At 41.1% G+C, this 13744-nt stretch overlaps 2 protein-coding genes across 2 annotated transcripts in view; one reads left to right on the forward strand and one right to left on the reverse strand.

The window, feature by feature from the left end:
* Positions 1-2896, forward strand: part of smc1b.L (structural maintenance of chromosomes 1B L homeolog) — a 29513-nt gene extending 26617 nt beyond the window's left edge. The window contains exons 22-25 of the mRNA XM_018251865.2: positions 281-432; positions 831-900; positions 1769-1879; positions 2354-2896. Of these exons, the coding sequence (XP_018107354.1) occupies positions 281-432; positions 831-900; positions 1769-1879; positions 2354-2437 (417 nt within the window). The 3' untranslated portion in view covers positions 2438-2896. The remainder of the gene's footprint in view (positions 1-280; positions 433-830; positions 901-1768; positions 1880-2353) is intronic.
* Positions 2897-5915: 3019 nt separating this feature from the next.
* LOC108710720 (uroplakin-2) lies at positions 5916-12639 on the reverse strand. Its single transcript, XM_018251866.2, has 5 exons — positions 12482-12639; positions 10209-10352; positions 9478-9700; positions 9246-9325; positions 5916-6311 (listed from the first exon to the last, which is right to left on the reverse strand). The coding sequence occupies exons 1-5, from the start codon at positions 12561-12563 to the stop codon at positions 6115-6117; spliced, it is 726 nt and encodes a 241-aa protein (XP_018107355.1). The 5' UTR covers positions 12564-12639; the 3' UTR covers positions 5916-6114.
* Between the last annotated feature and the right edge of the window lie 1105 nt (positions 12640-13744).

The raw sequence follows: 13744 nt of genomic DNA on the forward strand, positions 1-13744 counted from the left end.
TTCTGAAAGCACATGACCAGGCAAAATGACCTGAGATGCACCTACACACCAATATTACAACTAAATACACTTGCTGCTTCAGGAATGACATTTTATATTGTACAGTGAATTATTTGCAGTGTAAACAGTGTCATTTAGAAATAAAAATCACGTGAGAATCCCTTGAAGAAAATCGAATGACCATACTGCAACTCGTGATCTCTTTGTTCTAATACCTGCGCGGTTAGTAATATCATTGTAATTTGTGGCAGTAATGTAGATTGCCAACTTTTATTTCCAGGCATTTCTGAGTCCTGAAAATCCAGAAGAACCTTACCTCGAGGGAATTGGTTATAACTGTTTAGCCCCCGGAAAACGTTTTATGTCCATGGACAATTTATCAGGGGGAGAAAAGTCTGTGGCCGCTTTGGCTCTACTATTTGCCATACACAGGTGAGAGACATGTATAAGCCACCATCTGCTGTAATTATGCTCCAAGTGCATCAAGGTTGCTGCATTGTTATAGCATGCATTTAGATCTATATATGAATTAAAATTGAATGAATATAATTGCTCGCATTTGGACCTCAATGCACCTGACCCCCCAGTAGTTTGAAAGTCTTCTTTCCCTGTTGGTGTGCCTTCTACTATTTCCCTTTCTTATATCTCTTCATCTTTGTCAGTTCCCTCTATCGTCACCTTTTCTCCAGTACTTAGAAGGCAACAGCTTCTCCCTCCATAATTCTAAAAATACCCCAAACTGGTAGGCCAGCATTCATCTTTTGAAATTCAGATAGTATATAACTAAAGGACAACCATATTCATTCATACAATTTTGGTTCGGTTTACAGTTTTCGACCAGCACCTTTCTTCATTTTAGATGAAGTAGATGCAGCTTTGGACAACACAAATATCGCAAAGGTAAGTTATTGTCTGCATGAGAAACACTGGCATAACAGGCACCCTTGGCAGCAAATAAATGCACACATCAGATATATAGAACCATTGGTATAACAGTCACCCTGTTATAGTTTCAGGGGTACACAGGGTACAAATAAGCAATCACCCCAAATCTCCCCCTAACTGGCCTTCAGGCTGGGGCCCCTTATCTCATAACAAGGTTACAGATATATAGAAACATTGGGGTGTCACCCTGCTAAAGTTCCAGGGGTACCCAGGGTACAAATAAGCACTCACCCCAAATCTTCCCCTAACTGGCCTTTAGACTGGGCCCCCTTAGCTCATAACAAGGTTACAGATATATAGAAACATTGGGGTGTCACCCTGCTATAGTTCCAGGGGTACCCAGGGTACAAATAAACACTCACCCCAAATCTCCCCCTTACTGACCTTCAGACTGGGCCCCCTTAGCTCATAACAAGGTTACAGATATATAGAAACATTGGGGTGTCACCCTGCTATAGTTCCAGGGGTACCCAGGGTACAAATAAGCACTCACCCCAAATCTCCCCCTAACTGGCCTTCAGGCTGGGCCTCTGTAGCCCATAATAAGGTTACAGATATATAGAAATGGTGGTGGTAGTCACAGGGTATGGGGACATGTGAAATGATACACAATTGAGGTTCAGACAACAGCATTGGGGCACAGGCCAGTCTTATCCATAGGACCTGGACCAGGCAGTGTTTAATTCTCTGGGACAGCTGCAATAGAACCTTGTATTTGTTGCCTTCGGCATGTTTTTACATTTACCTTGTATGGTTGTTTCTCAGATCTTTATGACAGTTTGTAGGCTTCTGACTGCTCAGAAAAGCTGGGTTCTTTTTCTAGGTGACAAGCTACATCAAAGAGGAATCAAGGGAGCAGTTTCAGGTGGTGGTGATTTCTCTAAAGGAAGAGTTTTATTCTAGAGCTGATGCATTAATCGGTGTCTGTGCAGAGGTATGTGAAGTTGAATAGTAACAGAATTAAATAAATCCATGATGAGTTAGATGGGAGATTGCAGCAGCATTTAAATGCTGGGAGAAGGTCATAAGTTGGATCATGAGTGGACTTGTTTAGAACTGGTTTCCAGCACTGCATCCATCACCCGCAGCAGGAATTGACAGTATGTCCAGTCTGACAGATATCTAAATAAACCTGAATCAGATAATGATCAGGAATTCAAAGTACAGAAGGGACGAAAGCTCCCAGTGGCCTCAAAGCAGGTGCTTATTTGTTACTTTAATTCTGAATGTTGCTCACGGGTTCAAATTGTTGGGGATCCCAGGTATAGACATTTAGCATCACACAGCAAGCTATGAAGAAGACTAGTGTGACTGTATATCCCGTAAACACAAGCAAAATGTAGCTGATTCTATATTTGTATGTATCCACAATACAAATACACAATGCTATGATCCTGCTCTCTCCTAGCAAGAAGAATCCATTTCGAGTAAAGTGCTGACCCTGGACCTGACTGTGTATAAAGAGGAGGAAGAGGGTGCCAGAAGGGGTTAGAACTGCTTCACCTTTCTATGATTACAAGCAGGGATATATATATTTAAAGTCTCCCTGTTGTCCTTTTACCTGAGTATATTAGGTATAGTTTTTTTTTTTTTCAACCGTTATATAAGTAAAAGCACTTAAATGTTACTATTTTATTGTTGAATGCTACTCACTTGCCCCTGATAAAATGGGCATCTGGTTTTGGCCTGTGTTGAAGCTACTGCAGCTTTCCTGAATCAAAGGAACTGTAATCGATGTTACTGTTCCTTTAAGGCTATGTTACAGTTTAATTTTTCATTGAGAAGCATAAAAATTCCCATGAAAGGGTAAAAGACACAGCGGCGGCACATTTGCATATTTAACAGAAGTGCATAGAGAGATTTGCAGTGCGCTGAATTTATTTAGCTTCATTTGACTGTTTAGGTTCACAGTAATCTATTTTTTCTGGCATTAAAGTTACATGAGAACTGAGTTGGATTGTCTTTTCTCCTTCAGTGTTTAAGCCATCGTAAAAATTGCATGCAAGTTTCCATATACAGGTATAGGAAACCGAAGCTCTGAATTACGGAATCGCCACCTCCCATAGATTCCATTTTATCCAAATAATCAACATTTTCAAAAATGATTTCCTTTTTCTGTGTAATATTAAAACAGTCGCTTTTACTTGATCCCAACTAAGATATAATTAATCCTTATTGGAAGCAAAACCAGCCTATTGGCTTTATTTAAAGTATTTTATAGTAGACGTAAGGTATGAAGATCCAAATTACAGAAAGATCCATTATCCGGAAAGCTCCAGGTCCTGAGCCTTATATGATTTTCTAGTAGACTTAAGGTATGAAGATCCAAATTACAGAAAGATCCATTATCCGGAAAGCTCCAGGTCCTGAGCCTTATATGATTTTCTAGTAGACTTAAGGTATGAAGATCCAAATTACAGAAAGATCAATTATCGAGAAAACCCCAGGTCCCAAGCATTCTGGATAACAGGTCCCATACCTGTACTTGATCCCAACTAAGATATAATTAATCCTTATTGGAAGCAAAACCAGCCTATTGGCTTTATTTAAAGTATTTTATAGTAGACGTAAGGTATGAAGATCCAAATTATGGAAGGATCCATATCCAGAAGACCCCAGGTCCTGAGCATTCTGTATAGCAGGTCCCATACCTGTACATGAATCTTTTAGAATTCTTCCTAATGGTGACCCCAAACAGTGGCTTAACTATAGAGATGACAGACCCTAGGACTGTGGGGGGAACAGGGGCCTGTGAGGGGTTGCAGGTGACTCGTGAAGCAAATGAAATCTCATGTGACCCCCCCACCTGCAGGGGGACCTGAGCCCCCAAAGTTCTGCCATTAATTGCAACTGGTAAGTAGGAAATTGCTATGTGTGATATATTGGGATGGTTTATCTTATTATAGGCCTGTAAGCTTCATTCTATGGCAGAGATTTCCCGACTCAAAGCAGGAGAAGGCTGCCCCAGGCTGAATAGCAATTTGGGGTGAAAGGTAAATTGTTGTTCTTAAAGAATCAAGAGCAAGCCTTTGTAATTATTTTAAAGGATAAGTAAACCTTAAAAATAAGTGAATAAAATTGATGAGGGGGCTATTTTAAGCACATTTGTAATTTACAGTCATTATTTATTTTGTTTTGATTCCAAGATATTAAGGGATACATGGTGCTGTTAATATGAATGAATTTTGTTACAACAGCGCCACCTGCTGGTCAGTTTCCCACCAGTCTGACCAGCACGTAGTCAAGGAAGTTGTCAGGAGAAAGAAAGAGGCTGATGTTCTTCTGCTTAGGAATAAAATTAGAAACCTTTCTCACATCTTTCATAAGCAGAAGAACATCAGCCTCTTTCTTTCTCCTGACAACTTTCCTTGACTACTTGCTGGTCAGACTGGTGGGAAAATGAGCCACTTTATTCATCATCGGCTACATGATGAGGGCGATTTTAAAATACACAGTGTGTCCCCTTTCATAATATTGCTGGAGCTAAGGTGAGCCCCAAAAGTTGGGTCTGAAAAACGTCTTGTCTTACGAACAATGGTACAATCGCATTTTCATATGTCATGGCCTTGTGAGTGTGCAAAAGACTTGTGAACGCAACATGACTAGTCCAAGGGAATTATTGTTTTTATTATACATGCAAATATTCAAAAATATGGGGACAACATATTTAGCCTTCAGCATGTACAGTATACTATTTAAATGCAATTTGCAAGATGTGTTGCTGGTCAGTGCAGTCTGTCCTTAAAGGGTTTGTCCACCTTTAAATTAACTGTTAGTAGGATGTAGAGAGGGATATTCTGAGACAATTTGCAACTGGTCCTCATTTTTTATTATTTGTTGGTTTTGAGTTGTTTAGCTTTTTATTCAGCAGCTCTCGAGTTTGCAATTTGGTTGCTGGGGTGCAAATTACTAGGGATGCATCGAATCCACTATTTTGGATTTGGCAAACCCCCGAATCCTTCGCGAAAGATTCAGCCCAATACCAAACCGAATTCAAATCCTAATTTATATGCAAATTAGGGGTGGGAAGGGGTTTTGTGACAAAAAGTCACGCGATTTCCCTCCCAGCCCCTAATTTGCATACAAATATGATTGTTTACAAATTACGATTCGGTTTGGCCGGGCAGAAGGATTCGCCCGAATCCTGCTGAAAATGGCTGAATCCCGAACCGAATCCTGGATTTGGTGCATCCCTACAAATTCCCCTAGCAACCATGCATTGATCTGAATAAAAAAACTGGAATATGAATAGAAGAGGCCTGAATAGATGAGTAATTAAAAGTAGCAATAACAATACATTTGTAGCCATACAGAGTATTTGTTTTTAGATGGGGTCAGTGACCCCCATTCGTAAGCTGGAAAGGATCAGAAGAAGACAGCAAATAATTCAAAAAAAGATACAAAATAAACAATGAAGACTAATTGAAAAGTTTCCAAGGATTGGCCATTCTTAAACATATTAAAAGTTAGTTCAATGGTGGACCTCCACTTTAAAGGAGAGCTAAAGCCTAACTAAAGAAGTAGGTAGAAATGTTGTACATGATGTTTTGTGTTTCTGTACCAGCCCAAGGCAACCACAGCCCTTTAGCAGTAAAGATCTGTGTCTCCAAAGATGCCCCAGTAGCTCCCCATCTTCTTTTCTGCTGATTCACTGATTCACATGCTCTGTGCTGCCGTCACTTACTGAGCTTAGGGAGCCACTCACAATATACAGTACACATAGAATAGAAATGTCACAATATAAGGCTGATTAGTAATTAATACACATAATTACTACATGGCAGCACAGAAACCAGTGCAATTAGCATCAGAATTGAATAATCAGCAAACCTGTAGCATCATCTTATATTACAGCCAGGGAAGCTCATTTTCTGCTGGATAATTAGTGACGAGCCCTAAGCTTAGCTTCTCAACAGCCAATCAGAGCCCACTGAGCATGTGAGTGTCACAGACACTTTCCAAGATGGTGACCCCCTGTGACAAGTTTGAAGTCCTGGATCATTGCTGCTATTGACGGGCTCAAACTTTAGCCTTGTGCAATAAGTTCACTATAGAAAATAGGCCATTTTAAGCCACATTCATTTTTAGGGTTTAGTTACTCTTTTAAACGCTCGAGGCCTATTATATTCGTGGGCTTATGAGTCCGAGAAGTAGAAAAGTTCAGGGCTGTCATGGCCTAGGCTGTGTTTGCATGTCCAAGCAATCCTTACTCTCTGAAGTGAACAGGTTTGGGGCTCTGCTGACAACTACAACAGCCATAAATCCAAGGAGGAGCAGAAAGACTGATACTGACAACAGTACAGTGATGATCACCATTCCACCAGAGTGACCTGATAGTCCAAGGTCCACGGCATCCAAACATCTTACTGAAAAACAGAGACAGAAAATCTTTTATGATGTCAGACAGCAGCTGTCCTGCACCCTGTTATTGGACTACAGCTTCCATACAGCAATTTATCAGTCCAGTTTTTAATGCAACGCCCCCTATGGAGCGAAATGCTTTTATTATTACCCAACACAGAAAACTTTTGGACCCCTGAGTTTCATTGAGTTGGGTGTCTCTTGTCTTGTCGTCACAAAACCGCGCCCATGATACGGTTGTCATCTGGTCTGGTATTTGTTTTTAATAGGGAAAAAAGTGAAATATATAGGAAGGCCGGTATTTTTTCCCAGAAAAGGTGGCAACCCTAGCCACTGAACGAGCGCCATAGCAGACACTACACTGCAGCATTCTCGCGTTCCCAGCCATGATAACACGAGTCAAGGTGGCCATAGGTGCAAAGATCCGCTAGTTTGGCCATTAACAAACATGGCTATATCAGGGGTAATCTGATTGTTTGGCCAAATGATCCGATTACGATGTGCCGTGGGGATCGGTCGGGTCAAAATCAAACCTGACCAAACGACCGATCTCCGCCGGACGAAAGATGGCACACGCCACACACAATACAATCCTTGATTCGTACAATAGGATCTGTGTGTCTATGGCCACCTTTAGTGAGCAGGAAGGCATATCAAGTCTGGTGCATTACCAGGGAGCATATTACGACGCAGCAGCACTACTGAGGGTGAGCGCGCAACACTACTATAAGATCTTCATTAATCAAGCCACAATATGGAGAAGGCTGATTCCCTTACCGAACTCAGGGCTGAGATTCAGGCCTCAAAAAGACCCAAAAAACCTGATAAATGACCGAAGTGCAAGGAAATCAGAGAGGAACTTTTGTTCAGATTGCAAATCTAACAATTATAAGTCTGACACACTGAAGGCATCCGTATTATCCCCACAACCCATTTTTTTCTGTGGAGGGTTCTACTCCAAATACCCCACCTAGACCAGCCACACCACTACCACCAAGTACTCCTCAAACAGGCACAACGGACAACCTCACATCCATGCCCTGGAACCACCCCCTACCCAAGTGCCACCACAATTTGAGGAATTGTTTTGCAGTGGATCATGAACACCCACCCCCCATAGCAGGTGGGAGTCAGACACAGACGGGTAGATCAACAAAGAAACGTAAGGCTATGCTTGCACTAGCTTTTCCTTCAGACTCAGAGGAGGGGTTGGCGTCAGATAAAGATGGTACTCCCATCCCAGACATTGATACCTCTGACCATTTACTGTGAAACACAGATTCAGAGGATGACCATCCCTCTACAACTAATTCTGAAGTGTCTAAAAGACTACTTAGGAGATGATGGAGACACTGGAATTAAAGGATGAGACGGTAACCCCTCTCAGTTCAGAACAATTTCTTAGACCAAGAACCACAGAAGCTTACAACAAAATCTAAACATTTCTCAGACAACAAATAGAGTCTCAAATGGTGGCTGGTTCCGGACAACCTCAACAAGGGCAGGAGCTGAGCTCCCACTCACTGGGAGATAGTGACCACAGAGGTCAGCCTTACAGGCTAGGGCGCAGTCTACAGCAATCACACACTACAGGGCAAGTGGACAACAGGAGAGGACAAGCTACCCATCAACGTCCTGGAACTCAGGGTGATCGCCCTTGCACGGGAGGGCTGGTCAACAGTCCTAAGATCCCACTCGGTCAGCGTACAATCCGACAACGCCACATCGGTTGCATATGTCAACAAGTAGGGAGGAACAGGCAGCAGGTCAGCCATGCAAGAAGTCACACGTATCCTAAGATGGGCAGAGCAGACCGTACCCAATCTGTCAGCGGTGTTCATACCAGGAGTACAGAACTAGGAGGCAGACTATCTAAGCAGAATGACAGTACACCAGGGAGAATGATCACTAAACTACGAGGTGTTCCACCAATTTGCACAGATGGCGCACCCCGATCCACTTCGATCCTCATAGCACCCGACTGGCCAAACCGGGTGTGGTACACAGATCTAGTCCAGCTATCTATACCCAAACCCTGGCAATTGCCTCTCCATCCTGACTTGCTCACTCAGGGACCCCTCAATTTCCCCAACTTGCCTCTTCTCCACTGGCGCTGACTGCCTTAGTATTACAAGTTAAACATTTTTGTTTCACAACCAGCCGCGTTTGGTCAAAAGGTTCTTCAGACTGCAGTAGCACAGTGAGCATGCACATTATGCTCCGCATCCTAGGGTCATATCCACCCTGAGAGAGGGACATATTTTGGACGTCCCCTAACATCTGCACTAACAGGAGGGCTGACTAGAGAAAAGGAGATTTTGTACTCACCGGAAAATCCTTTTCGCGTAGGCCTGAACTGTCAGTGCAGTAAGTCCCACCCAGGCTTATTTAGGATGGGCATCGGGACCTCTTCTGTCACTATCATTTCTACCTGTTGTCTCTTGGTCTTCTTTCTACCTATACTGTCTCCACTGATTAAGCTTTCTAAAAGAACTAAGGTGAAGAGGTGGAGCCAGACCTTATATATACAAGGGGAGGGACCAGGAAACAACATTTTTCTGTCCTGCCTCCAAAGTTGAAGGATGACAAAACCCCTTAATGTCTGCATGACAGTTCTGGCCTACAAGAAAAGGATTTTCCAGGGAGTACAAAATCTCCTTAGCCAGAATACTACTTCCTGCTTTGCAGCTCTCTTGGCTTCCACTGATTGGCTCTAGTTGAATTTCCCAACACCCTTAGGATGACAGAATCATTCAACCCTTCCAAGAAACAGATTCTGGGACTTAAAGTCCCTCTGCTTTCCAGAGATTCTGAGCGCTGGCCACCATGGAGGAGGAGATGTGGTTAGCAGGGCCCAGAAGCTTTAGAAGGTAGAGGAAGTTAAAGTGTTGTTCATTCCATACAGTAATGTGTATATGTGTGAGTGTGCTCAGACGCACCTTGTCTAGTTGTCCTGGGTTCCGACCAGCCCGTGTATGCCCTTGGAGTGTCTGTTTCATCCAAAATGATAAAGTTCACCCTATAAAACAAAGAAGACAAATAATTTTCATCATTGCAGCTGTATAATGTATCTCTTCGGACTTTCACCTATATCTACTGACGTAGAGAGCTATTGGTTAGTAATATCTGATCACTGCCCTCCCAACTGGCTATGACCTAAATTGTACTCACCAATAAGAGGTTCCTGGTTGTAGAAACTGGTTGCAGAAAGGTCCACTGACTTCCGTGCAGTTTTCCGTTCCCACCTGGTAGCCCAGATCTCTCATGCTGTTCATTTTCACTGGCTCTAAATCTCTCCGGAGTCGGCACTGTGGGACCTTCATTTGCCCTGTGTAGTAGACTGGGGCCGTGGGGTCCGTTTTCAGAGATTTAATGCTGTCTGTGTCTACCATGCCTGAAGGAACAATGCAACAAAATAATGGGTATTAGAATCAATACCACCAATTGTCTGTGGGAAATAGTAATGTAGATATTTCCTAGATTACCACCTTAATCACACAATTCGGAGGCCTTTGCTTGCGAATCGAACCAGCTGTAACTTTCACTTGACAGATATGGGGTAAGTTACCACCTTTCTTAAAATACCTACAAACTCAGAGTTATGGGCTGCCTCTGTTAAAGGGATACTGTCATGGCTTTTTTCAAAATGCATTAGTTAATAGTGCTGCTCCAGCAGAATTCTGCACTGAAATCCGTTTCTCAAAAGAGCAAACAGATTTTTTTTTTTATATTTAATTTTGAAATCTGACATGGGGCTAGACATATTGTCAGTTTTCCAGCTGCCCCCAGTCATGTGACTTGTGCTCTTTACTGCACGTTAGAGATATATAACCCCTCCCCCCCCAGCAGCCCATCAGCAGATAAAACGACATCATAAAAAGTGTTGCTGTAAATAATCTTACATGTTGGATTCCTGTTTGCAACAGCCACTTTGAGGGTGCTTGGCACGTACCCCACGGCGTTGATACAGCTGGGCACATTCACCATGAACGATTGGCTCAGGACTGCCCCCAGAACATCGTCCGTGTTTGTGAAGAACTGGAAATCTGAGGATGATGGAAAGGAGCAGAGTTGTACAGTTGTACGTTTCCTTTCTTAATTTATTTAGTGTATAACTTCTGGGAGTTCAGCACTTTATGTAGCCCAAGAGTCCAGTTTTTTTCCCTGTCTCAGGCACATATACAGTATATTCTGTTATTATTATTATTATATATACACATTATATAGTGAATAAAGTACCCCCTCTTGTAAAACATAAGGATATTATAAGTCACAGAAGAGTTATACAACTCATGGAACTCCAAGGTCACTTCTAATATCCTCATATTTTAAAAAAAGGGGGTACCTATTATTTATTATAATACACAAGCTTCAGTGAGTCATGTGACAGTAATGACATCACTATACTCTGATTATAACCAATGACATCACTAAGCACCGTATATATAGTGAATAAAGTACCCCCTATTGTAAAATATAAGGATATTATAAGTCACAGGAGTTTTTTTATACAGGTCACGGAACTCCGAGGTTACTTCCAATATTCTCATCTTTTGCAACAAGGGTACTTTATTTATTATAATACACAAGTTTCCGTGACTCATGTGACAGAAATGACATCACTACTCATCATTTATAACTGATGACATCACTATTATAAAGATATCATTTACAGGATATTCATGGCTTTTGTGTATTAAATAGTGAATAAAGTACCCCCTCTTGTAAATTATAAGGCTATTATAAGTTACCGAGGAGTTTCACGGCCATATAAAAACATGAGACAGAAGGCTGAATGTATTTATACAGGTCATGGAACTCTGAGGTAACTTCTAATATCCTCATATTTTGCAACTGGGGGTACTTTATTTATTATAATACACAAGTTTCAGTGAGTCATGCGACAGAAATGACATCACGACTCACTGTTTATAACTGATGACATCAGAACTCACAGTTTATAAGGATATAATTCACGAGATATTCATGGCTTTTGTGTATTGTGTATTATATATTTAAATTATATCCTTATAAATGGTGAGTTCTGATGTCATCAGTTATAAACGGTGAGTTCTGATGTCATTTCTCTCACATGACTCACTGAAACTTGTGTATTATAATAAATAAAGTACCCCCAGTTGCAAAATATAAGGATATTAGAAGTTGCCTTCGGCCTCATGTTTTTATATGGTCATGAAACTCCTCGGTAACTTATAATATACAAAAAATAGCACCAGTTTTAAATCCCTTTCATTGTTTTAGAAACCTTTAGAAAGGTTAAAAATTAGACTAACACTTCAGTATTAGAAGAATGGTGACACAGAAGATATAAAGTAATTGGAAAAAGTCTTTATATCTGGTGAACTATCTGAAACCAACTGAACTGAAAAAAGTGTTGGAAGGTGAACAGCCCCTTTAAGTCTACTAGAAAATTATGTAAACATTAAATAAACCCAATAGGCTGGTTCTGCTTCCAATAAGGATTAATTATATCTTAGTTGGGATCAAGTACAGGTATGGGACCTGTTATCCAGAATGCTCGGGACCTGGGGTTTTCTGGATAATGGATCTTTCCATAATTTGGATCTTCATACCTTAAGTCTACTAGAAAATCATGTAAACATGAAATAAATCCAATAATCTGGTTTTGCCTCCAATAAGGATTAATTATATCTTAGTTGGGATCAAGTACAAGCTACAGTTTTATTATTACACAGAAACAGGAAATTATTGTTTAAAATTTGAATTATTTGGATAAAATGGAGACTATGGGAGACGGCCTTTCTGTAATTCAGAGCTTTCGGGATGACAGGTTTCCGGATAATGGATCCCATACCTGTATCTTGTGCAAAGGACACAGGAGTCACCTTAAAATTATCAATCAGATTTGTTTTTGGGGAAGCAGGCCCTGTAGCTGCTGTGTGGCACAAGAAAGTTATACGGGGGTTCATTGGAGATTGAGGAGTAGTATTTTTGCCAAACAGGTGATAAATCCAAAGTTTTGGGAAGGACACCACCAAATGATATTGCTGTCAGTTATACAAGTACATTGCATGTATTTGCTACAAGACCAGAATTCCTCTGATGTATTAGGGATTTCCTGGAATTCTACCACCCTCTCACCTGACTTTGTCACTCTCTACCACCCCTCCCCAAAGAACATGTTGGTACTTACTAGATTGGTTCAGGTCGGAAAATCGTAAAGCGTGACCCCTTTGTAGGCTGACAAGGGCACAGATTAATAGCAGCGGAGTCATGGTGTTCCTTCTACTGTGAGGAGTTGTCAGGTTTGGGGAAAGGATTTTCTTATCCCAGAGAAGGACAATGGCAGGAGGAGCAGCCACTTTTTTTTTTAGATTCAAATTGGGGTACTGGCCCGTCCAATTGGAAATAAGCAAAGCAGCGGTGTACAGTGATGCTAATGTGTAAGGCATATCCTCTACCCAAAAAATGTTTATTGCACGATGATTCAAAGTCACTTGTAGGAATGAATAACAATGTTCATTGGGGAACTATCGCAAAAGTGAAAATTAAATATAAGCTTCAGCATACTGAAATAAGACACTTTCTAAATACAGTCAATTAAAAATGATGTACCGTTTCTGAAATAATCACGTTTATCGTCAATATCCTTCTCTCAGCATCCGTTTCTCTTCATTCTGTCAGCAGTTGGGTGTCAGATGAATGATCCAATATATCTTATAGGTGGGCTCCTTTTGCTTAGAAGATGCATTAGAGTTCACTCTATTAAACTCACCAGACATCATGTCTCACTACATGCATGATTTGTGCAAAGGGCAGTAGAAGATGTAGTAGAGCTCACTCTATTAAAATCACCAGACATCATGTCTCTCTACATGCAGAATTTGTGCAAAAGGCAGTAGAAGATGTAGTAGAGCTCACTCTATTAAAATCACCAGACATCATGTCTCTCTACATGCAGAATTTGTGCAAAAGGCAGTAGAAGATGTAGTAGAGCTCACTCTATTAAACTCACCAGACATCATGTCTCTCTACATGCAGAATTTGTGCAAAAGGCAGTAGAAGATGTAGTAGAGCTCACTCTATTAAAATCACAAGACATCATGTCTCTCTACATGCAGAATTTGTGCAAAAGGTAGTAGAATATTTAGTAGAGCTCACTCTATTAAACTCACCAGACATCATGTCTCTCTACATGCAGAATTTGTGCAAAAGGTAGTAGAATATTTAGTAGAGCTCACTCTATTAAACTCACCAGACATCATGTCTCTCTACATGCAGAATTTGTGAAAAAGGCAGTAGAACATGTAGTAGAGCTCACTCTATTAATATCACCAGACATTATGTCTCTCTACATGCAAAATTTGTGCAAAAGGCAGTTATTTTGTTAGATTCTGTTTGTACTGGAATCAGTTATTTGAGTGAGCTCTTATTCATCTGCTAGGAAAGGAGTCCC

This window comes from Xenopus laevis, chromosome 3L, assembly GCF_017654675.1.
Source record: "Xenopus laevis strain J_2021 chromosome 3L, Xenopus_laevis_v10.1, whole genome shotgun sequence".
Taxonomy (NCBI): domain Eukaryota; kingdom Metazoa; phylum Chordata; class Amphibia; order Anura; family Pipidae; genus Xenopus; species Xenopus laevis.